The 24,563-nt window shown below is 34.9% G+C and overlaps 1 protein-coding gene across 2 annotated transcripts in view; it reads right to left on the bottom strand.

The window, feature by feature from the left end:
- Nucleotides 1-12,810: 12,810 nt before the first annotated feature.
- KLHL1 (kelch like family member 1) overlaps nt 12,811-24,563 on the bottom strand; it is a 372,807-nt gene continuing 361,054 nt past the window's right edge. For both annotated transcript variants that reach the window (XM_065895878.1, XM_065895879.1), the window contains 2 exons: nt 23,728-23,899; nt 12,811-12,870 (listed from right to left, as the gene is read on the bottom strand). In XM_065895878.1, the coding sequence (XP_065751950.1) occupies nt 12,811-12,870; nt 23,728-23,899 (232 nt within the window). The remainder of the gene's footprint in view (nt 12,871-23,727; nt 23,900-24,563) is intronic.

Raw genomic sequence — 24,563 nt, 5'->3', positions numbered from 1 at the left:
TTTGTTTCCTGAAACCTCTCTGACATCTCTGTGGTCAACAATCACATTTGAAATGCCAATGAAAAAACTCACAGAATATCTACAATTGTTCTGACTCCTCCAGTTTAAGATTTTCCTATAACAACCTCTTAGAATCCACAGGATTGGTGATGCTTGGGGCTTAATTGCTTAGTGTTCAAGAGTTTAAGTACACACGTACACACATGCATACACACACACACACATTCTTTTTTTTGTTGCGCTATGCGGGCCTCTCACTGTTATGTCCTCTCCCCTTGTGGAGCACAGGCTCTGGACGCGCAGGCTCAGCGGCCATGGCTCACGGGCCCAGCCGCTCCGTGGCATGTGGGATCTTCCTGGACCGGGGCACTAACCTGTGTCCCCTGCATCGGCAGGCAGATTCTCAACCACTGCGCCACCAGGGAAGCCCCCACACACATTCTTTTTAGGCATTCCTCTTTTAAGATGTCTGACATAGAGGACCCTAAAATAACCGACCTATACCACCAACTATGCACAGAGGGTTCAATTGGTTTTACTGGAGCTAGGTCAACAAGAATCTTCATAAAACCATTTCTTAGATCCTGATTCACTCTGATTCACTCTACTCAAGGAGGTTTTGGATTGTTCAGCATTGAATGATATTAATCTTGAGCAAACTCAGGACGAATGATGTTGAGTTTATCTGAGTCTGATCTTCCTGGAAAGCAGTTTGAGAAACACTCCCCTCCCCTCTTGTGTTCTGAGAATTGTATCATCCTTGCCTCTACCAGGACCTAAGCACCTCCATCCTTCAAATATGACTCTCGCTCATCCTTCATGACTCCCTTGTTTGCCTGACTCTGTGAACCTTACTTTTCCTCCCTAGTCTTACAACATCGTTAATGAAAGTTTCCCCTATTACAATAGCCTGAATAAAGTCATCTTTGTAACTGTTCAGTGAATTTTGTATTTTACAAAACTTGTTTATTAATAAAGTGAATAGAATTTGGTAAATGGTCAGACATCAGGTAGTGTTTGAGTATGACAAGAGATAATTTTTATATATTTATAACTATTTTAATTGTTGCCAATTTACTTTTACTCTTTTGTGTTAGGAAATTTTTCTTTTTTTCAACTGTCAATCATTAATGAAACCGAGTGGAGCCCTGTGGGGCTCCTGGGCACAGAGTTTTTTTATCCCCTGTTTCTTGTAGGCAAGACTCCAGACTCCATTACCTTCCCTGAGTTCCAAAGGACAGATCTTAACAGTTGTTAATTATGGGAGAAGCAGCCAAGAAACCACCTAAGGCAAGATTAAAGGGACCAGAGAAGTTCATCAAGATTAGGAGACCAACCACCTGAGACCCTGCACACACCCTAATCTTGTCAGCAACCCTACCCTTGGACTAATGCTATAAAACTCATCAAATTCTCCCTGGTTGGGACACATAGTTTTCAAGGGCAGGAGGCTGCTGTGTCCCCTTTGCCTGTCAAAGCAACAAAACTATCCTTTTCTACTTCACCCAAAACTCTGTCTCTGAGATTTGAATCGGCACCAGTGTACAGAGAAGCTGAGCTTTTGCCATCATTAAATTTTCCCTGACTCTGCTACAAACAAAATTGTTTTCATAACTTATGAAATTACTTGATCTAGGTATTTGCTTAGTTTATATTAATTTTTTTTTTTTTTTCTGTATCGGTCCTAGTGCTAATACTAACCTTGGTTCTGTTAATAGGCATATGTTTCTCAGAAAAATAAACTTCATGAAAAAAGTATTTGTACAATTGCTTCTCTAAAAATGATGGCCTAGTAGTAAACAATTTCTTAAACTGTGACACTTTTTGCATTTCTGTATGAAAAATCACCATGCATAGCTGTTATCATAGTTCAAGAAGACTGTTTTGTTTACTTTATTCACACTTATCAAGGATTTTCTCAAGGATAGACACTGTTCTAAGTGGCTTAAATACTTTTCACATTTAATCCTCCCAATAAACTTAGAGTGAGGAAACTCAGAAATAAAGAGGTTAAGTAATTTGCCTTAGTCACATATCTGGAAAAATGTATATAACCCAGATACAATAATGTGTGATCTGAAACAAAATTATAACCTCTTAACACCTAAGAATACTTCCTGAATGTATAAAGAACTATTCTATATTTTGTCACCTAAACCAGCCCCTGAGGGCTAAAGGATTCTTGCCTTAATTTATTTCTTAGCTCTCCCATCTCCATTCCTCGATCAATGAATAGTTTCTGCTCTGCTATACTGAACCTGGTTTCCTTGGATTGGCATTTGCGACTCTGGTCATAGGACCCACTGAGGGGTGACCAACCCATTGGGAATCAGTAACACATATTATCAAACTTGCTACAAATGTCACATAAAAAATATATACCTGAAGTAAAATGGTGAAATGAAAGTTCATTCAGTACTTCTTGCCACTTGGATCCTTATCCATAATTTATAGTTGAAGAAAAGTAGATTACTAAATGCATATAATGTTTCTTTTTCTGGAGGCCTTACAGAAGAGAAAAAGGCACGCTACAGTTTTCCAAATCAGAGCTACTTAGCACTTTTAACATAAGAATTCACAAATATTAATTGGTCTGCATTACCTAAGGATTCATCAGTAAACCATTTGAGAATTATTTCTGAGCCTATAAAGAAAGGGCCTAGCAAAAATACTTTCCTCCTGCCAAGATTTAGCAGTGGTAGTTATGTGGGGGATGAGTAAAATGTGGTTAGAGAAAGAATGACATAATTTTTTCTACATCTTCAAGTCTACTTCAGAAGAGGTAGGAGATAGATGGGGCTGAGTAGCTGGAGTTTGTCCCCTGCGGACAGATATTCCAAGATGAAGATAATAGCAGGAGTCAGAAGCTAGGCCCTGCCCAGATAAAAGATAGAGACCACATATTTCTCATTCTTCATGTCAAGGAGACCTTCCTGACTACACCTGTGAAAAAATGCTCTTCAGGGGTCAAAAAGGGAGGGGGCACCACCCCATAGTAGGTGATGTCAACCTACCCATAGGCCTCTTCACTAGAATCCATCTTGGCTAAGATAAACCAAATACAGACTCAGAGCCAGGCAAAGCAAGCTGATTGGCCAGAGGAAACCCACAAGAAATGCCCCATGTAAGTGATTCAAACTACCATGAGAGTTCAACTCTTTCTCTGAGCCTTCCCATGTGTCTATCCACACGTATCCTTTTTCCTCCAAATAAACACTTTACTTGTTTCACTACTTTCCATCTCTTTGTGAAAATTCCTTTCTACAAAGCTGACAGTCCAGGGCCTTGCCACTGGCTCCTGGTCTAGTGGGTAGGATTCAGCGCTGTCACTTCCATGGTCTGACTTCAATCTCTGGCCAGGGAACCAAAATCCTGCTTCAAGCTGCTGCAGGCCGAGGCCACCCAAGATCAAGACCCTTCTCCAGATTTTTCTATCCTTAGAAATAAGAGCTTCTTTGTTAAATCCATCTTCTCCCCAAACAATTTTGATATCAAGCAGGATTCTATGGGGCTCCTGGGCACAAAAGCCTTTCTGTGTCCCCCATTTCTTGATTACAGGAAATAGGTTTCATTCAGCCTCCATGACCTTCCCTGAGTTCCAACGAGCAGATTCAAACAGTTGCTGATTAAGGAAGGGAGGGGATATGGAGACAAGGGAGGAATAGTCAAAAGAAATAATAATGTAGTCTTGGGGCAGGGTCCTGGTTCCCCCTCAAGGGATATATATAACAGTACCTTTGAGCTGTTTGGCAGATACTGAAATCCCCCAGGTGGGAGAAGTTAACCGTGTGCTGCCCACAAGCACTTAGACCCCAGACTGCTTGAAACCAGAAGGTTGATGATGCTGACTCCCACTTACCTCACAACCAACCAATCAGAAGATTGTCCAAGTGCTGATAATGCCCTATCTAAACCATTACTATAAAACTCCTCACTATCCCCTGCAGGGTGGGACACACTATCCCCTGCAGGGTGGGACACACAGTTTTGAGGGCATTAGCCTGCTGTGGCCCCCTTTGCCTGGCAAAGCAATAAAGCTATTCTTTTCTACTTCACCCAAAACTCTGTCTCTGAGAATTAATTCAGTGTTGAGGTACACAGGCCAGATTCGGTTTCAACTTGATATTACCTCATCAACTTCTTTTACCTCTGGCACTTAAATCTACCCCAAAGTTTATTCAGCGTACAGGAATTATTTGCTTATAAGTGTGTTCTTCTCAGTGTTCTGGAAATAAATAACTAACTTGTTGCTTAAAATTATGCCTCCAACACCAATTTTGATTCCTAGCATTATAGAAGGTTTTCAGTTAATATTTGACATATGTTGCATTATGAATATATTACATTTAATTTATCTTTGTCATATAAATTATAGATAATTATTTATTATTTTGTTATGGATCTGTAATTTGTATATGCTTACATAATTTGAAGCCAACTGAAGAATTGAGATTTTTCTGCAAGTTCCTGAATTTTTATTCAGTTCAAAATGATAGCATAATATGTGAATAATAGAATTAGTCCAAACTATAATGTCACTAAAATAGTGTTTTTTATGACCATAGAGCTGATTTATTCCAGTTGAGAATGTACATCTAAGAATGTGACATTATTATTAAAGAATATTTTATGTGTACTAAACCACTTGATAATCAACAAACACATAGAAAATTGAGATTAGCCATCAAAACAAACATTCTGTTCACTGGTTAATCTACTATCCTGTTTCTACTCTTTCTGATAGTAGGTAGGGGCTGTTGATTTGTTAGGATTTAGAAAACTCAATGTAGAATATTTATATGTAAAAATAAGATACTTATTTGACTGTGAAATCACCTTAGTCTTTCTTTTACTATATTCTTTGATATTACTTTGCTACTTCAATTCCCGTAGTCAAGCTTTTAGTCTCCATGGTTACTTTTGCAAATGTAATTTGGTGAAAGGATCAGAATAAAAATCAATCAAGTTAGTGCTTGGACATGCAATTTAGCTATTCTCCCTAATGTGTACACTTCATGGTCTGTTTCCTAGACTCCTTTAGGAAGTCTTTTAATTTTTTAACTGATATCAAATTACCTTTAATCTAATTTTCCTTTTCAAAGATTTAAAATAAAAATAAATTCCCTGTAAGCATCTTTGATACCAGTTAATATCTAAATGTTATTTGTATTAGCTAATTATTGCACCTCATTTATTTCTGGCAATAGAAGTGATGGAAAGGAAGAGGTTTTGGATTAGAAAAACATAGGCATTCAAATACATATTATTTTTAAAAGAATTTCAACATTTTTGTGAGTGGGCATGAGGGGTAAGGGATATAACAATTATGCATTTCCAAACAGATATATCTCATCTTTCTGAATTATTACTAAGCAGAAATAGACTTATTTAAAATTATCTTCAAATATCTAACAGAGATGATCTGTCCTCAGGTGAGGAAAAAATGAGGTAGAATACAAATACACTTATATTAGGTACAAATATCAAGATATAATGACTAAAACATTATCTAAATACAATAAAAAATCTTTACATTTTTTACTGGAGGTAATCTAATATCCATAAGTTTGTTTAATTTTTGAGGCAATATGAAACATTTTCTCATAAATTTATATTTAATTTAGCATATTTAATAAAATGGATTGTCAGATCTATACCATAAAATTCTATTTTTCATTCTATGATGGATAGAGTATAGCTCTGAAGAAGCTGTTAGTTTGAATTGGAGGTAATGATGAATTAATAATAGGTAGGGAATTACTTTATAAATATTAATATTTTTGTTTTTGAGTGAGTACATTTTATGTAGGAGGAAGACTATTAGTAGTTGTTTTCTTCATATAATAAAATCAACTTTTAAAACTAATTATATAAACAAACCATATTTTCCTTAAGTTTCTAAATGGAACTTTCAGAGTCTTGGGATTTTAGTTATAAATCTATGAAATATTAATAATCCTTTTAAAGGATTAATATGTACTCATATGAATTTAAGGACATTAAATTTTCTTAAACAATCAGTCTCACTTATAGCTTATTTAAACTTCCTCCCACATTTTAATCTACACTCATAAATATAATATGCTTGTGTTCTAAGCTTGTGTAGTACTTATCCTAAGAAAACTTTTCAAAACATTAGTCAACACTAACAAATATAGCATTAAAATTATAAATTCAATGGTAAAAGTTTTTAATATTCAAACGTTGTAACTTTCTCTTACTCTTCCACATAACATTTTTTAAAATCTAAAATTAATATTACTGCTTTAGAATAAGTCAGTTATGATTGAGCTTCTAACATATCAAAATATATTAATGCTGTTAAATTAATTAAACAAAGAGGCCGTTAGACTGAGGTGGCTCTAATGCAAGTGTAGCCTATGAAAGCAAACAAAAATCTAAACCAGTAAATGCCTCAAAGGTACAAAATCAAACCGCTCAAAACAAGCAATCATAGCCAACTAAGCTTTAAGCTATAGCCAATCAAATAATTCCCTTTCTTTGCTTCCGCACCTCCTCTATATGTCTTTCTCCTAGCTCCTATTGGCTGAGCACTCCTAACTACTTCCAGTTTGGGCCTGCTTGCTTGGAATCAATTTTTGCTGAAATAATCTCTTAAAATTTTTATTATGCCTCAATTTATCTGTTAACTACACAAACATTTTAATTGTATCCCTCAGTTTAATACAAAAGGTGTTGATGCTGTGGGTTTGATTTTCTCTATCATTTATATACCAATTCTAAATCTAACTCATTTTGAAAATTCAAGTTTCTCAGTAAGCAGGGGAAGAGGTTTGGCCTTCTAAGTGTTAAAAAGAAAACCATAGGCCCAAAATGGCATCACTTGTGCTAAAGCCCATGATACAAAACCTAGATTTAATATCTAACCTAATTGTCATATTCACCTTCTTCAGAAATGTAATTTTAATCAAACAGTTTGGAATTTTCTGGTCATCACAAATGAGGTAATCTGTCAGGTAAGCCTTTACATCATCTCCCAGGGAAAGAAGAGGCAATCTGCATGATAAAACCTGTGCTGTTCCCTTCCCCCAAAAAAGAAGACATCCTGGATTAAAAATAATTATTTCCCTTCTTTTGTTAATATTTGCCTTGACCTGCCTTCTTCCTATAAAGCCCTTCCATTTTGTAGAAACCCCTTCTGAGCTCCCCTCTAGTTGATAAATGGGGTGCTGCCCAATTCATGAATCATTGAATAAAGTCAATTAGATCTTCAAATTTACTAGGTTGACTTTGTTTTGTTTTGTTTTGTTTTGTTTTGTTTTCAGGGAAGATGTTACTAGAGCAATGCTGTTTATTTATTTATTTTTTTCTTTAATTTTTTTAAAAATTTATTTTGTATTTTTTTTTACATTTTTATTGGAGTATAATTGCTTTACAATGGTGTGTTAGTTTCTGCTTCATAACAAAGTGAATCAGTTATATATATACATATGTTCCCATATCTGTTCCCTCTTGCATCTCCCTCCCTCCCACCCTCCCTATCCCACCCCTCTAGGTGGTCACAAGGCACCGAGTTGATCTCCCTGTGCTATGTGGCTCCTTCCCACCAGCTATCTATTTTACGTTTGGTAGTGTACATATGTCCATGCCACTCTCTCGCTCTGTCACAGCTCACCCTTCCCCCTCCCCATATCCTCAAGTCCATTATCTAGTAGGTCTGTGTCTTTATTCCTCTCTTACCCCTAGGTTCTCTATGACATTTGTTTTTTCTTAAATTCCATATATATGTGTTAGTATACGGTATTTGTCTTTCTCTTTCTGACTTACTTCACTCTGTATGACAGACTCTATGTCTATCCACCTCATTACACATAGCTCAATTTCGTTTCTTTTTATGGCTGAGTAATATTCCATTGTATATATGGGTCACATCTTCTTTATCCATTCATCCGATGATGGACACTTAGGTTGTTTCCATCTCCGGGCTATTGTAAATAGAGCTGCAATGAACATTTTGGTACATGATTCTTTTTGAATTATGGTTTTCTCAGGGTATATGTCCAGTAGTGGGATTGCTGGGTCATATGGTAGTTCTATTTGTAGTTTTTTAAGGAACCTCCATACTGCTCTCCACAGTGGCTGTATCAATTTACATTCCCACCAACAGTGCAAGAGAGCTCCCTTTTCTCCACACCCTCTCCAGCATTTATTGTTTCTAAATGTTTTGATGATGGTCATTCTGACTGGTGTGAGATGATATCTCATTGTAGTTTTGATTTACATTTCTCTAATGATTAATGATGTTGAGCATTCTTTCATGTGTTTGTTGGCAGTCTGTATATCTTCTTTGGAGAAATGTCTATTTAGGTCTTCTGCCCATTTTTGGATTGGGTTGTTTGTTTTATTTGTTATTAAGCTGCATGAGCTGCTTATAAATTTTGGAGATTAATCCTTTGTCAGTTGCTTCACTTACAAATATTTTCTCCTATTCTGAGGGCAAGCTAGCTGGGGGTTACTTCCCAGGCAAACTTGAATTTATCATCTCAAGAGAATTGAGGTGAATAAGAATCACTGGTTGATTGTAAGCCAGAAATTTGGCTGCTACTTGAGACCAGGAATTACTTCTGTCCTCTCCAGTCTCAGTAAGACTGAAACAGATTACAAAATAATGGGCATAGTATGAACATATACTTTCTCTTGCATCTTCCTTTTTAAAAATTGTAGGTCTTCGTAATTGGAACTTTCTGCTTATCATATATGCATTTCACCTAGCTAACTGTTTTTCTGCTGGGGCTTGGAGGGAATCGAATGAGTAGCACCTGCCTCCTCATCTAGTTTCTGAACCCATTAAAAAATTAGACAAAGTGAAAGCAGGTGAGAACTAAAACATTACTTCTATTCCTGATAAAATTTATCCTGGAGTACATGGATTAAATATGAGAACTAGATAGGATTGCTAACTCCCTAGTTGGTGCCCTCATTGAGAAAACCAGAGAGGGAAATAGAGTTTGCAGAGAAATAGTGACTGAAGTTGGTGTTTCTCAAGGTTTAACAAGTCACATTAGGTATTTTGTTAAAAAACAGGATCTCATTTAGCAGCTCCGGATGGGTTTCAGATTTAGCTTTTCTAACAAACTCCTAAGCGATAGTAAAGTTGCTTATCCGGGAAATATACTATGTCTCCTAATGTTAGATAGAAAAACAACTGGAGGGAAAATACACTGATATCAATCATTAGGACAAATACAATGAAAACTAAGAAGCTTAATTCTCCCTGTTGAAATAAGGGAAGAGATTTTCTTCCCTTTCTTTTTCTCAGAGCATTTACTTTAGAAAACTTGTAATTCTGAGTACTTTCTCCTCTCTTTGAAATGTTTATAAATCCTCTTAAAAACTAGATAGGACTCTTGTCAGCTTTATGACTTAGGGATGTCTTTCTCAAGGGCCTGGAAGCCATTTCTTTGAAATGTAATCCTCAAGGAAGACAGCACCCCTATTGCACAGCTCCTGTGGGAGGGGAGGAGTCTATCTAGTGGGACCTTAATCCAAGTTGCAAAATTACCTACTGTCACAAAGTTTTGAGAAGTGTGCTTTTTCCCCCCTCTGGATAAAGCTAATTAGTTAACTCAGATGGTCACGCCAACTACTGGGTAAAGTAAGGATGAACTTGTGTGACAAATAGTGCTGTTCAGTCCTCTTACTTAAGAAGTAGATATTGATTACCTGGAAAAAATATGTCTAATGAGTTGTATCTGCTTGGATGCATGAAAGGGTGAGGTTTCTCTCTATCTTTGCAATCTCTTAGCATGTTGCCTGTGATGTGTATTACATTCTGGTTTCATGCTTATTCAATAATAAAAAAAAGTATTTTCTAGTACTTTTGTGGAGAGGTTTTCTGGACTGTAGAAGTTTTTTTGTTTGTTTTTAATTTATTTTCCCAACATTGTCACCCATCTACTGCAATACTACTGGTTCACTATCATTTCAATAAATACAGTACTACACAATCTGAGGTTGGTGGCACACACAGATGTGAAGCACTGACTATGGGACTTGAACATCTACAGACTGGTATCCAGGGCAGGTCCTGGAACCAAATCCCCATGGATATGGAGGGGCAATTGTATATTATATATTCCTATTATCATTAATAGTCATCTTTAACATTGAAAATATTTACAGATTATTTTAAGATTATATAGAGGTATTTATAAAAATAAGTTATATTCTAGAGATATCAATGCAGTAAAAAACCTGAACAGTAGCTTAGAAAAACTATCCTCATTGATGGTATTTTCTATACGTCTTTTATTTAAGTATGCCTTATTAATTAAACAGCCAAATAGTAAATCCTGTCTTTAGCAGAAATTTTACCCCAAAGGGCAGTCTTTAGCATAGCTGAATAAGGACCTGCATAAATTTCATGCTATGCATCTTTTAACTACATTTAAAAAATCACTGATACTTCCTTAACACCTTAGCAGTTGATAAAGTTTCAAGAATCCTGGATTGGAGTCATGACAGGGTAAATGGTAAGTCCTGGAACTCATGTGAACTTGGTGGACAGTATACTTTTCAGTAAATGGCACAGTAATATTCCTTCTTCCTATCTCATATAAGCTTAGAGTTTGTTGCCCAAACTGCTTTTCAATGTCCTTGTATGGTAAATTGGGTGTGTATACTCATGGTATGAAATATAAGAGGCAGCAGGCTAATATGATAAACATATAGAAAATAGTTGGTTGAATGCAGCAAATTTGGGGAAAATTCCTTCTAAGGAAAGAAAAAGTTTGTAAAAACATTGATAAATTTATTAACCAAGTTTTAAGTATGACCACCACAAAGCTTTACTGATTAAAAAATAGATATACACCATTTTATCTTTCCCTCTATTTAACATTTCAGAAATAAATTGTCCACCTCAGTTAGCTAATATTATCCATATGTTCTATGCATTGAAGTAAATATGTGGGCAAAGAAGTTGAATATACTTAACAATTCTAAACTGTACAATTAGAAATGGCTAAAATGATAAATTTCATGCTATTCATCTTTTAACTATGATTAAAAAATCACTGATACTTCCTTAATATCTTATATCATTTTTCTGAAATGTGACTAATAAATTTGATCACGTATACATGTTGGGAAATTTTAGATTTCCTAATATTTCCTTGATATAAACTATCAATATTTTCCATGGCTATTAATTTCAAATATTTTTCCACTACTCAGTAATAAAACTCAATTTCATGTTTTACATTGACTCAAAAAGAGGGATTTTCTTGACTTTTCTAGCCCCTGCATGATTATCAGCACTTTCATTATGGGATGGGCATTTTCTAAGCACTATTGTTAGCTGTCTCAAGTGAGTGACTACAAAAGAAAAGAATAATTAAAGATCGCATTTGCGGGCTTCCCTGGGGGCGCAATGGTTGAGAGTCCGTCTGCCGATGCAGTGGACACGGGTTCGTGCCCCGGTCCGGAAAGATCCCACATTCCGTGGAGCGGCTGGGCCCGTGAGCCATGACCGCTGAGTCTGCGCATCCGGAGCCTGTGCTCCGCAACGGGAGAGGCCACAACAGTGAGAGACCCACGTACCGAAAAAAAAAAGATTGCGTTTGCTGTCAGCATGGTATTTAGGAAGAAATAAACTTGTGTTTTGATGAAAATATATACTTCTTGATTTTTGAAAAGTCGAGCAATAAAACAACTATTTCTTGTCAATTTTTTACTCAGTTCTGAATTAAAATTTATTGAAAAAAATACACTGATAAAAGTAAATTTTCTATTATTTATTAATTATATTTAAAATTTACATGGACTATTAAGGACATTGTGTAATGTTTCTACTATATGCTTTAAACAATTACAAACATTGGCATAAAATAATGTGCATATCAATGTAACAAGTTTGAAAAGTGGGGAATGAGAATCTGAAGTCTGCCTTCCTTCTCACAATGATGATTAACACTCCAAATGAATGGATCATAGATTTCTCTCTCAAATTTCTAAGATTCTTTATGAACAAAATTCTAAAGGACTTCAACATGCAATGGATATATATATATAACATTCAGAATAACTAACTTCCATGCTTACACTGAACTCATCATAAGGCAAAAGCCTATAATTGTACTAATTCTTTGGCTCAGTGTGTTCAAAAAGCAAAGCAATGTGGTAAGCTTAATGAAAAAGATCCTTTGTGTTTTCCAGCTTCAAATTGCTAATACAGTTGCAATAAAATCCAACCATCGTCTCAGATTATATATGCAGCTCTGATTTGTTTTCTGAATGCAAGAGACAAGCATGAATCTGTTTCTCTAGTTCATAGTTTAGGAAAATTAGGAAGAAGCATGTTTGTTTTAATAAACATCATTCCACCTCCTGGTATGATCACATCTGAGTAGGAAAATAGTAAATTGATCAAATTCTGTCAGATGAAATATCATGTCTTCTACTCTTGGCAACCTCTTGGTATCTCCACAGATTATAAAACAATTGAATGAACTGTGGTCATGAAATTATCCATGTCACAAATCTCGGTTTCTCCTTTTAATTGCTCAAGAAAAACAATCCTTTGGTAACTCTAGTTACTGTATGCTACAATACAAAACAAATTACCAATAACCATTCCTGAACTAATACATGACCAGATAGTGTTCCCAGGGCAGTTTGTTTTCTTGTTTCCCATAATTCTGTTTGATCTTCTATTTCTTTTGACATCAGTAGGTAAATCTACCAAAATCTTTGTTCTTGAAGAATTTTCCTCTCAGGAAGTTCTCATTCTTGCCCCCTGATATAAAAATAACCACTCCAGCAATTAAAATATATCCAAATAAAAATAAGTCAAGGTTGCTTGATGACTACTACACAGGCACCTGCTCTCCCAATATTCAAGGAAGCCATCTGTTGAAAAAGATGAAACACAATTTAAGACAAATTTTACTGTCTTAAAATGTACATATTATAATGTATTTAAACCACTCATTCATATGCATGAAAATCATTAATAAATGTGCTTATCTTTTCCCAATTTATCCACAAGTAGTACAATATAAATGGAAACAATGAAAATGACATTTACATAAAAGAATAATATGTATATTGAAAATTTTTAAACCTGCAATCATTTATAGAATTTTTAATGAAACTAATAAATTATTTAATGATTTTTAGTGAAATGAAGCTGTTTAAGAAAAGTTTCCAGCAGAGATTTATTCTAGAGTTTGCATGGACACATTTGTGATGATATTTCATAGTGACAGCTTGGAGTATATTTTAGATGAAATAGCTATTTCACTATTGAAGTCATTGTGAAGTTATTTCCCAAGATATTATACTGAATTAAATGTGTTATTCATTCATTCTAAACAGAGACATACAGTGATATAGCTTCAATATTTTGTTATTAATAGGCCATAATTACAATTGCTACAGGTTCTATTTTTTTAAAAGTCTACATTATGCTTGTCATTGAAATAAGAACTGAGATTTTTAAAATAATCCTGAATATGAAATTAATTAGAAATATATTAAAACAATAATTTTTACAAAGTTTGTAATGAAAATTTATTCCATAGAGGTAAACTAAGATTTTAGTAATTTGAACTTTTTCATATCAATGATTTTTATTACAGTTTTCTAAGAATAATTTATGCACATAAAAATATTAGGTAGATGAGAAATTACAGGATATTATTTCAAAGAGAAAGGAATAAAATGTAACAAATAAAATAGCTATGAGCAAAATAACCTCAGATCACATACATTATCTTATTGATTGAGAAAGGACATGGTCTCACTCTCTAAATATGAAAATTACCATCATTATCTAATTATCTGTTAGTTCTTTTAACTGTGCTTATTGTTACCTGCCATCCCCCTTGCAGGTTAAAAATAAAAACAGAGACAAAACCAAAAAACCTTCCCATATGACTTTTTTTTATTCCTTTCATTTAATACCTTATCTTTTAAAAAGCTAATATAACATCTCGTCTTTTTCATAGATATTTTCTCAAAATGAGTAGTGAAAAGGGGCATGTGATATATTGATAGCATATTATGTGTTAAGAATAATTTTTATATATCACTGTCACCTTTATAGTCCCATCATATGTTGTCATCTCTGTATGACAGGCATGTGAATGGAGTGTCAAGAGACAATATGTAAACCTGGTAACATCAATGTCTACAATCTGAAATATTTCTGACTCCAAAATGCACACAGTTTCCATTGTCTCTCTTTTAGTTTCCAATGATTTTGAAGCATTGTTTCACATCAGAGTCATCTAAGGGACTTTTACAAAGTATAAGTACTCAAGGCCCACCATTCAATAGGAATGGGATGAGTATTGGGTAGATGTATTTTTGAAGTTTCCCAAATACTCTTTGATGCTCATTCAGTACTGAAAACTACTATGCATAGTTTCTAGGTGAAGTACAATGTACATACTTTCATTTTATGTCTGTATCTACATTTGCATCTATATTTCTATACATGCTTATATGTGTATGTAAAAATGAATGTCTTCTTTTTTCCCCTGAGTTTACTATTCCTCCTGTATTTCTTTTACCAGTGAATGCCACCACTTTCTACCCAGTTGCTCAAGACAGGAACCTAGAGCACATCCATGACCCTTAATTTAACCTCCCTCAACCTTGCAGGTAAATAACCATCAAGTCCTATAAGTATCTCTCCAACCAACTTAATTATACCCATTCGTACTGTATTCAACCTAGTTCAGGTTACAGTTTCACCCTGAGTGTGAAGGGGAACAGAATATGCCAGACTAGGGTATGCCACTTTGGCATATTGATTATTTTGAACTAAAGGTACTTGAGAGATGCCGGACACAGGAGGGACACTCTGACCCTCCTTTGGTCCCTTAAAGTAGGAGATAAATCTCCCATGTGAAATGGTACCCTCATCTACCAGGAGGGTAGAGGCATATTTATCACCAGACATAGGGAATTTAGGGCCAAGAAGGCTGTGTAAACAAACCTTGTAACTTCTTCACCAATTTCCTACCTCAATCCCAAACCACTTTGTCTACTCTGTTCTTCATGAATTTATTGTTTCTTTGTCTAAAAAGTATCAAAGCTTCCTGCTTTGGTCACTTCTTTGAGTCTCATGTATTTATGGGGGTTCCATATGTACAAAATTAAATTTGTTTTTCTCCCGTTAATTTGTTTTACGTCAATTTAATTATTTCATTAGCTGAAGAAACAAGAAGGAAAAATTTTCCACCCCTACAGTGGATTAGTAAAATATGTCCTAATAAATTTCCGACTCTGATCTTGCTTTCTCCTAATCGTTTTTCACTTCTCATCAAGTGCAATCATTTTAAAGCACAATTCTGATGACTTACTTTCCCTGTCTAAAATCCTTCATTAGCTCTCCTTTAGGTTTATGGTAAAGTCAAGATTCTATAACATGGTTTCTGGTCCTATATTATATAGACTCAGTTTATCTCTCCAAACTTACTGCTCACCGCTTTATTTATTGCCGAATGAAACATGCTATGTGTTCTCCTTCCTGCGGCTCTTTAAAAATTCTCTTCCTTAAACCAAACCACTCCCTATATTTTTATCTGTTTAACTATTACTCATTTTCTATGCTTCACTCTACATATCATTTTCTGAAAGATTTCTCTACCCAACACACTTAAGTTCTATCATAGTGTTAAGTATTCCCCTTACCCCAGCATTTATCATTCTATTTTAAGCATTTGATATATTCTACAAAAATATTTTTTAAATATTTGAGACCTCTTCCCCTTTTCCCCCTTGGTCCAGTTTTATCTTATTTAATACATATTTTAAACAATCTGTCCTGTTCTCTCTCCAGGGTTATACCTTTCAGCCTTAGTATGATAACCTAAAAAGGTTGGCATGAAGCCAATTATTAAACAGCAACTGAAAATTTAAATATCTCACCAGGCTTCCCTGAAACCCATTCTAAGCATCTTATATATCTATTATATGTAAATAAACTAAACCCACACACAACAGAGTAAACTGAATTGCAAAAATAATTCACAATAAATTTATTTAAGAAACATTCACATATCTCTCACCCCATGCCAGCAACTATGTCAGTTTTTGGAGATATGACAGTAAATGACACACTATTGCTGTTTCTTTACAGCTGCAGGTAGATGCAGCAAGACAGCACTACAACATTGTACCAAGGAAGACATGAAAGGGTGATTTTAGCCAGGCTAGGGGAAATGGAAGTAAATTTTTCTTTCTATGTCTTGAAGCACACATATTCTTTTTTCAAATCAAATGCAAAAACACAAAATAACAATGTTAAATGACAAAGTCAAATTTATTTAAAACACAAACAAACACACACCTGCAAGCATACATGGGTTTGTTCTCTGTGTAACTATTAAGACATGTATCTGGCAAATATTCTCTAATCTATTTACATTATTTCCAATTCTAGCTAGCTTGGGAAATTTTCCAAACATACATTATTATATATTTTAATATATTTGCTTATTCATTCTAATGCTTGGCCATTTTATGGCGCCAGTAGTAAATGAAATAACCAGATGATATTGTCCATTTATGGGGTATGTGAAGGGAAGGTGACAGGCATTATCCAGCAAATAGCAGAACTTTCTCTAGTGGCCTGGAATTTCAAAGGGATTTTGTGTGGGTGTGCTGATGGTCCCTTGAGAGTCTTAAAAATATAAATAATGATAAGATATGGATGTAAAATCTTAAAGTAATTAAGAGCTTTAAAATTAATGTTTATTGTACTAAAATAAAGTTGTTATAAAACATTTTATATATTTTTAATTTTTTTTTAATTTTTAAATACAGCAGGTTACTATTAGTCATCAATTTTATATACATCAGTGTATACATGTCAATTCCAATTGCCCAGTTCATCACACCACCATTCCCACCACCCCGCAGCTTTCTCCCCTTGGTGTCCATACTTTTGTTCTCTACATCTGTGTCTCAACTTCTGCCCTGCAAACTGGTTCATCTGTTCCATTTTTGTAGGTTCAATATACATGCGTTAACATACGATATTTGTTTTCCTCTTTCTGACTTACTTCACTCTGTATGACAGTCATAGATCCATCCAGATCTCAACAAATGACCCAATTTCGTTCCTTTTTATGGTTGAGTAATATCGCATTGTATATATGTACCACAACTTCTTTATCCATTCATCTGTTGATGGGCATTTAGTTTGCTTCCATGACTTGGCTATTGCAAATAGTGCTGCAATGAACATTGGGGTGCATGTGTCTTTTTGAATTATGGTGTTCTCTGGGTATATACCCAGTAGTGGGATTGCTGGATCATATGGTAATTCTATTTTTAGTATTTTAAGGAATGTCCATACTATTCTCCATAGTGGCTGTATCAATTTACATTCCCACCAACAGTGTAAGAGGGTTCCCTTTTCTCCACACCCTCTCCAGCATTTGCTGTTTGTAGATTTTCTGATAGTGCTCATTCTAACTGGTGTGAGGTGATACCTCATTGTAATTTTGATTTGCATTTCTCTAATAATTAGTGATGTTGAGCAGCTTTTCATGTGCTTCTTGGCCATCAGTATGTCTTCTTTGGAGAAATGTCTATTTAGGTCTTCTGACCATTTTTGTATTGGGTTGATTGTTTCTTTAATATTGAGCTGCATGAGCTGTTTATATATTTTGGAGATTAATCCTTTGTCCATTGATTCATTTGCAAATATTTTCTCCCATTCTAAGGGTTGTCTCTTCATCTTGGTTATGGTTTCCTTTGCTGTGCAAAAGCTTTGAAATTTCATTAGGTCCCATTTGTTTATTTTTGTTTTTATTTCCAATACTCAAGGAGGTGGATCAAAAAAGATCTTGCTGTGATTTATGTCAAAGAGTGTTCTTCCTATGTTTTCCTCTAAGAGTTTTATAGTGTCTGGTCTTACTTTAGGTCTCTAATCTATTTTCAGTTTATTTTTGTGTATGGTGTTAGGGAGTGTTCTAATTTCATTTTTTTACATGTAGCAGTCCAGTTTTCCCAAAACCACTTATTGAAGAGACTGTCTTTTCTCCATTGTATATTCTTGCCTCCTGTGTCAGGGATTAGTTGACCATAGGTGTGTGGGTTTATCTCTGGGCTTTCTATCTTGTTCCATTGATCAATATTTCTGTTTTTGTGCCAGTACCATACTGTCTTGATTAGTGTAGCTTTGTAGTATAGTCTGAATTCAGGGAGTCTGATTCCTCCTGCTCCGTTTTTTTTCCCCTCAAGACTGCTTTGGCTATTCGGGGTCTTTTGTGTCTCCATACAAATTTTAAGATTTTTTGTTCTAGTTCCACAAAAAATGACATTGGTAATTTGATAGGGATTGCATTGAATCTGTAGATTGCTTTGGGTGGTATAGTCATTTTCACAATATTGATTCTTCCAAGCCAAGAACGTGGTATATCTCTCCATCTGTTGGAATGATCTTTAATTTCTTTCTTCAGTGTCTTATAATTTTCTGCATACAGATCTTTTGTCTCCCTAGGTAGGTTTATTCCTAGGTATTTTATTCTTTTTGTTGCAGTGGTAAATGGGAGTGTTTCCTTAATTTCTCTTTTAGATATTTCATCATTAGTGTATAGGAATTCAAGAGATTTCTGTGCATTAAGTTTGTATCCTGCAACTCTACCAAATTCATTGATTAGCTCTAGTAGTTTTCTGGTGCCATTTTTAGCATTCTCTATGTATAGTATTATGTCATCTGAAAACAGTGACAGTTTTACTTCTTCTTTTCCAATTTGTATTCCTTTTATTTCTTTTTCTTCTCTGATTGCCATGGCTAGGACTTCCAAAACTATGTTGAATAATAATGGTGAGAGTGGACATCCTTGTCTTGTTCCTGATCTTAGAGGAAATGCTTTCACTTTTTCACCATTGAGAATGATGTTTGCTGTGGGTTTGTCATATATGGCCTTTATTATGTTGAGGTAGATTCCCTCTATGTCCGCTTTCTGGAGAGTTTTTGTCATAAATGGGTGTTGAATTTTGTCAAAAGCTTTTTCTGCATCTATTGAGATGATCATATGGTTTTTATTCTTCAATTTGTTAATATGGCGTATCACATTAATTGATTTGCATATAATGAAGAATCCTTGGATCCCTGGGATAAATCACACTTGATCATGGTATATGATCCTTTAATGTGCTGTTGGAGTCTGTTTGCTAGTATTTGGTTGAGGATTTTTGCATCTATATTCATCAGTGATACTGGTCTGTAATTTTCTTTTTTTTAAGTATCTTTGTCTGGTTTTGTTATCAGGGTGATGGTGGTCTGATAGAATGAGTTTGGGAGTGTTCCTTCCCCTGAAATTTTTTGGAAGAATTTGAGGATGGGTGTTAGCTCTTCTCTAAATGTTTGATACAATTCACCTGTGAAACCATCTGGTCCTGGACTTTTGTTTGTTGGAAGATTTTTAATCACAGCTTCAATTTCATTACTTGTTATTAGTATGTTCATATTTTCTATTTCTTCCTGGTTCAGTCTTGGAATGTTATACCTTTCTAAGAACTTGTCCATTTCTCCTAGGTTATCCATTTTTCTGGCATAGAGTTGCCTGTAGTAGTCTCTTAGGATGCTTTGCATTTCTGCAGTGTCCATTGTAACTTCTCCTTTTTCATTTCTAATTTTATTGATTTGAGTCCTATCCCTCTTTTTCTTGATGAGTCTGGCTAAAGGTTTATCAATTTTGTTTATCTCCTCAAAGAATCAGCTTTTAGTTTTATTGATGTTTGCTATTGTTTTGTTAATTTCTATCTCATTTATTGCTGCTCTGATCTTTATGATTTATTTCCTTCTGCTAACTTTGGGTTTTGTTTGTTCTTCTTTCTCTAGTTTCTTTAGGTGTAAGGTTAAATTGTTTATTTGAGATTTTTCTTGTTTCTTGAGGTAGGCTTGTATAGCTATAAACTTCCCTCTTAGAACTGCTTTTGCTGCATCCCATAGGTTATGGATCATTGTGTTTTCATTGTCATTTGTCTCTAGGTGTTTCTTTATTTCCTCTTTGATTTCTTCAGTGATCTCTTGGTTATTTAGTAAGGTATTGTTTAGCTTCCATGTGTTTGTGTTTTTTACATTTTTTTTCCCCTGTAATTCATTTCTAATCTCATAGCATTGTGGTCAGAAAAGATGCTTGATATGATTTCAATTTTCTTAAATTTACTGAGGCTTGATTTGTGACCCAAGGTGTGATCTATCCTGGAGAATCTTCCATGCACACTTGAGAAGAAAGTGTAATCTGCTCTTTTTGGATGGAATGTCCTATAAATATCAGTTAAATCTATGTGGTCTATTGTGTCATTTAAAGCTTCTGTTTCTTATTTATTTTTATTTTGGGTGATCTGTCCATTGGTGTAAGTGAGGTGTTAAAGTCCCCCACTATGATTGTGTTACTGTCGATTTCCTCTTTTATTGCTGTTATCAGTTGCCTTATGTATTGAGGTGCTTCTATGTTGGGTGCATATATATTTATAATTGTTGTATCTTCTTCTTGGATCGATCCCTTGATCATTATGTAGTGTCCTTCCTTGTCTCTTGTAACATTCTTTATTTTAAAGTCTATTTTATCTGCTATGAGTATTCCTACTCCAGCTTTCTTTTGATTTCTATTTGCATGGAATATATTTTTCCGTCCCCTCACTTTCAGTCTGTTTGTGTCATTAGGTCTGAAGTGGGTCTCTTGTAGACAGCATCTATATGGGTCTTGTTTTTGTATCCATTCAGCAAGCCTGTGTCTTTTGATTGGAGCATTTTATCCATTCATGTTTAAGGTAATTATTGATATGTATGTTCCTATGACCATTTTCTTAATTGTTTTGGGTTTGTTTCTCTAGGTCCTTTTCTTCTCTTGTGTTTTGCACTTAGAGAAGTTCCTTTAGTATTTGCTGTAGAGCTGGTTTGGTAGTGCTGAATTCTCTTAGCTTTTGCTTGTCTGTTAAGCTTTTGATTTCTCCATCAAATCTGAATGAGGTCTTTGCTGGGTAGAGTAATCTTGGTTGTAGTTTCTTCCCTTTCATCACTTTTAATGTGTCATGACACTCCCTTCTGGCTTGTAGAGTTTCTGCTGAGAAATCAGCTGTTAACCTTATGGGAGTTCTCTTGTATGTTATTTGTCATTTTTCCCTTGCTGCTTTCAATAATTTTTCTTTGTCTTTAATTTTTGCCAATTTGATTACTATGTGTCTCGGCGTGTTTCTCCTTGGGTTTATCCTGCCTGGGACTCGCTGCCCTTCCTGGAATTGGGTGGCTATTTCCTTTCCCATGTTAGGGAAGTTTTCAACTGTAGTCTCTTCAAATATTTTCTCAGTCTTTTCTCTCTCTCTTCTTCTTCTGGGACCCCTATAATGCAAATGTTGTTGTGTTTAATGTTGTCCCAGAGGTCTCTTAGTTTGTCTCCATTTCTTTTCATTCTTTTTTCTTCATTCTGTTCCACAGCAGTGAATTCCACCATTCTGTCTTCCAGGTCACTTATCTGTTCTTCTGCCTCAGTTATTCTGCTATTGATTCCTTTTTGTGTAGTTTTCATTTCAGTTATTATATTGTTCATCTCTGTTTGTTTGTTCTTTAATTCTTCTAGGTCTTTGTTAAACATTTCTTGCCTCTTCTCCATCTTTGCATCCATTGTTTTTCCGAGGTCCTGGATCATCTTCACTATCATTATTCTGAATTCTTTTTCTGGAAGGTTGCCTATCTCCACTTCATTTAGTTGTTTATCTGACATTTTATCTTGTTCCTTCATCTGGTACATACCCCTCTGCCTTTTCATCTTTTCTATGTTTCTGTGAATGTGGATTTTTGTTCCACAGGCTGCAGGATTGTATTTCTTCTTGCTTCTGCTGTCTGCCCTCTGGTGGGTGAAAGTTATAAAACATTTTAAATACCACTTTGCTCTTTGTAAGATACTTTATGATCCAAAAGTGTGTAATAAAATACAGATGAGGGAAAATGGCCTTTAGGACGCTTTTACCCATTACTACTACATTCATTATTTTACTTTCAATTTTAGAGGAATTATAAGCATAATGGCTCATTTCTATAAATATGTAATAAAGATAGTGTATCATTTATATGCCCATAAACTTCATTTATTTAATGTTTATTTGTAAAAGTAGCACATTTAAAATATATACCACTGAACTGGTACATTTCCTTAGCAAGTCAACAGTCATAGCAGTGCTCCTTTTGTAAACACTAGGGACCTAGGAAGGTAAGGAATTAAAATATATCTTCTAAAATCTCAGTGCAATAATTACAGCTTATTTTATATTTGCTGCTCGCTGGATAAGGAATGCTTCTTTCTCACAATTAAAGTAAAACATAGAATATCACAGGACCTAGTTCTCCAAATTCTTCCTGTTTGTTCCTCCATTCCACCTTTTTTCTTCCTTCTTAGCCAAATGTCTCTTCATTGGAATCAAAGGATTTTCCCTTGGGGAAGAGTAAGGTTCGTAAGGCAGATACCTTAGTCTGATCACGTGGAGTCTAGTTTTGTACTTCAAAGTCAGCCTATTTAATATTGTAGTTGAACACATATCATCAAAACTGGCACAATCAAGGAAGTTATGTGTCTTTAAAAGTAAACATTTTTTTCAAAGAAATTTACTCCAATCAAATTTTAGTCAATTTCTATGACCAAAAATAAAGCCTTCTATACATTAAGGAATAAGAGGAGATGAGGTTATTATCCTGCTTCAACTAAGTAAGACTTTGGAATTTAACTGAATCCATTGATGGAAAATTGGTCTGTTTCTTTAAATTGTTTCTCATTTTTAAGTTTCTGATAAAGGAGTGAAATAAGAAATATTGAAAGATTTGGAAAAGAAAGAAAGAAAGGAGAAATTGAATATAACAACAAAAGTCTGAAAATATACCCATTCTCTTCATTACAAGCAAGGCTATAGTAACTGTACAGCATAAGTTATTTTCCACCATAATTAAGTTGTTCTCCTCTCATCTTTCCCCACCACTCACACACACACCAACACAAATAGTCCAGATCTTCGACCAGATTGGGAGCTTCTCTGAGCATGATACTAAATCTCTAACTACAGCGTATGTTCAAAGGCTAACCTAAGATCAGCCAATTATTTCACTCCATCTTCTTGGCCCAAGTGTTTGTCCAGGAATGAGTGCTTTATACGACAGATCATTCAGAGCTCTTTGCTGTTTGTTTTTGTGTTTCTTTTGAACAAAGAATTCTTTTATTTTCTGATTATGGCTGTGAGGATTCCCACTTGGAGTTTCCAGCAGCACCACCCCATGGAAAATTCTCTCTGCAGTGAGTAACAATCAACCTAACAAAGATAGTCAAGCAAAAACGGGAGGCAGAAAGTTGATTTCTGCAGGTTTCCATTCTCTTCTTTTTGTTATCTCTAAAACCAAATATTTTAAAGATGAGTTTTTGTGAACCAATATATTCCACTTTCATTTTTTGCTTCAGCTAATTAAAATTCAGTTCCTGTCTCTTGTTATGACATAATAAAGTGGAAATCTCACTGAAGCATGAATGTAACTTTCTAATATAAATTTTATTGAAGTATAGAATACACAAGAGAAAAGTACACAAAAACATATGATTTAATAAACTTTTTACAAAATGAAAATGGACAAAATCAATCATTTTGAGTTCAGAGTAATTTGACTAGATACATTGCTGTATGTACCCCTCTCCTCCAAAGGAAGTAAGTGAAATAAGTTCTTATATGCGAAGTAACTTATGCTGGCAACAATCTTACCTGGGTCCATTCATTAGTTTGTGGATCATAGGATTCCATAGTGTTGAGGTAAGTCTGCCCATCATAGCCACCAACAGCATATAGTCTGTCACCAAGGAGACAGACACCAACAGCATCTCTGGGCATACTCAAAGGAGCCACCATGGTCCATGTATCTGTTTTAGGATCATATCTAAAATGTAAGGATAAAGGACATAACATATTCTAGTCACATCGAACTTTTACTATATTAATGATGTCCTTTCAAAACAAGCTATGGGGAAAAAAAAACAACTTTTTTTTTTCTAAAAACTCAATATTTGAGCAGGTTTTCAGGAACCAATATCCACATTGTCTGGCTTTGTATAGTTTAAGGTATTTTAAAAACATACCTAGACTCTTAATTGGATGGATGCTGAGTCATCTTACAAAAATGAATATCATGATTTCTTTCCACAAGGAAGTCAGATATGTAAATAACTACTGTTCCACAGTAGAATGAGGTTCTTTAAAACAGGTACAAGAAAGTGTTATGGTCATGAAACAGAAGTAATGGTTAAAAATCTGGGACAATTATGAAATACTTCACATTTGAAGTCTCCTTTAAATGAGATCTGAAAATCTATCCTAAATTTGCTAGAAAGAAAGAGATATTTTTACAAAGGAACACAAGTGTTAATAAAACTGCATGGCCAGCTTTGTGGAAAGTAGGTGTGCAGTGTGGCCAGGTTCAAGGGTATGAGAAGAAGCAGTGCTTAAAAAGGTGGTTTTTGGGCTTCCCTGGTGGCGGAGTGGTTGAGATTCCGCCTGCCGATGCAGGGGACATGGGTTCGTGCCCCGGTCTGGGAAGATCCCAC

Source organism: Phocoena phocoena, chromosome 18 (assembly GCF_963924675.1).
Source record: "Phocoena phocoena chromosome 18, mPhoPho1.1, whole genome shotgun sequence".
In the NCBI taxonomy this organism is placed as follows: domain Eukaryota; kingdom Metazoa; phylum Chordata; class Mammalia; order Artiodactyla; family Phocoenidae; genus Phocoena; species Phocoena phocoena.
Note: the sequence above shows the minus strand (reverse complement) of the source record. Positions and strands in the feature narration are given on the sequence as shown.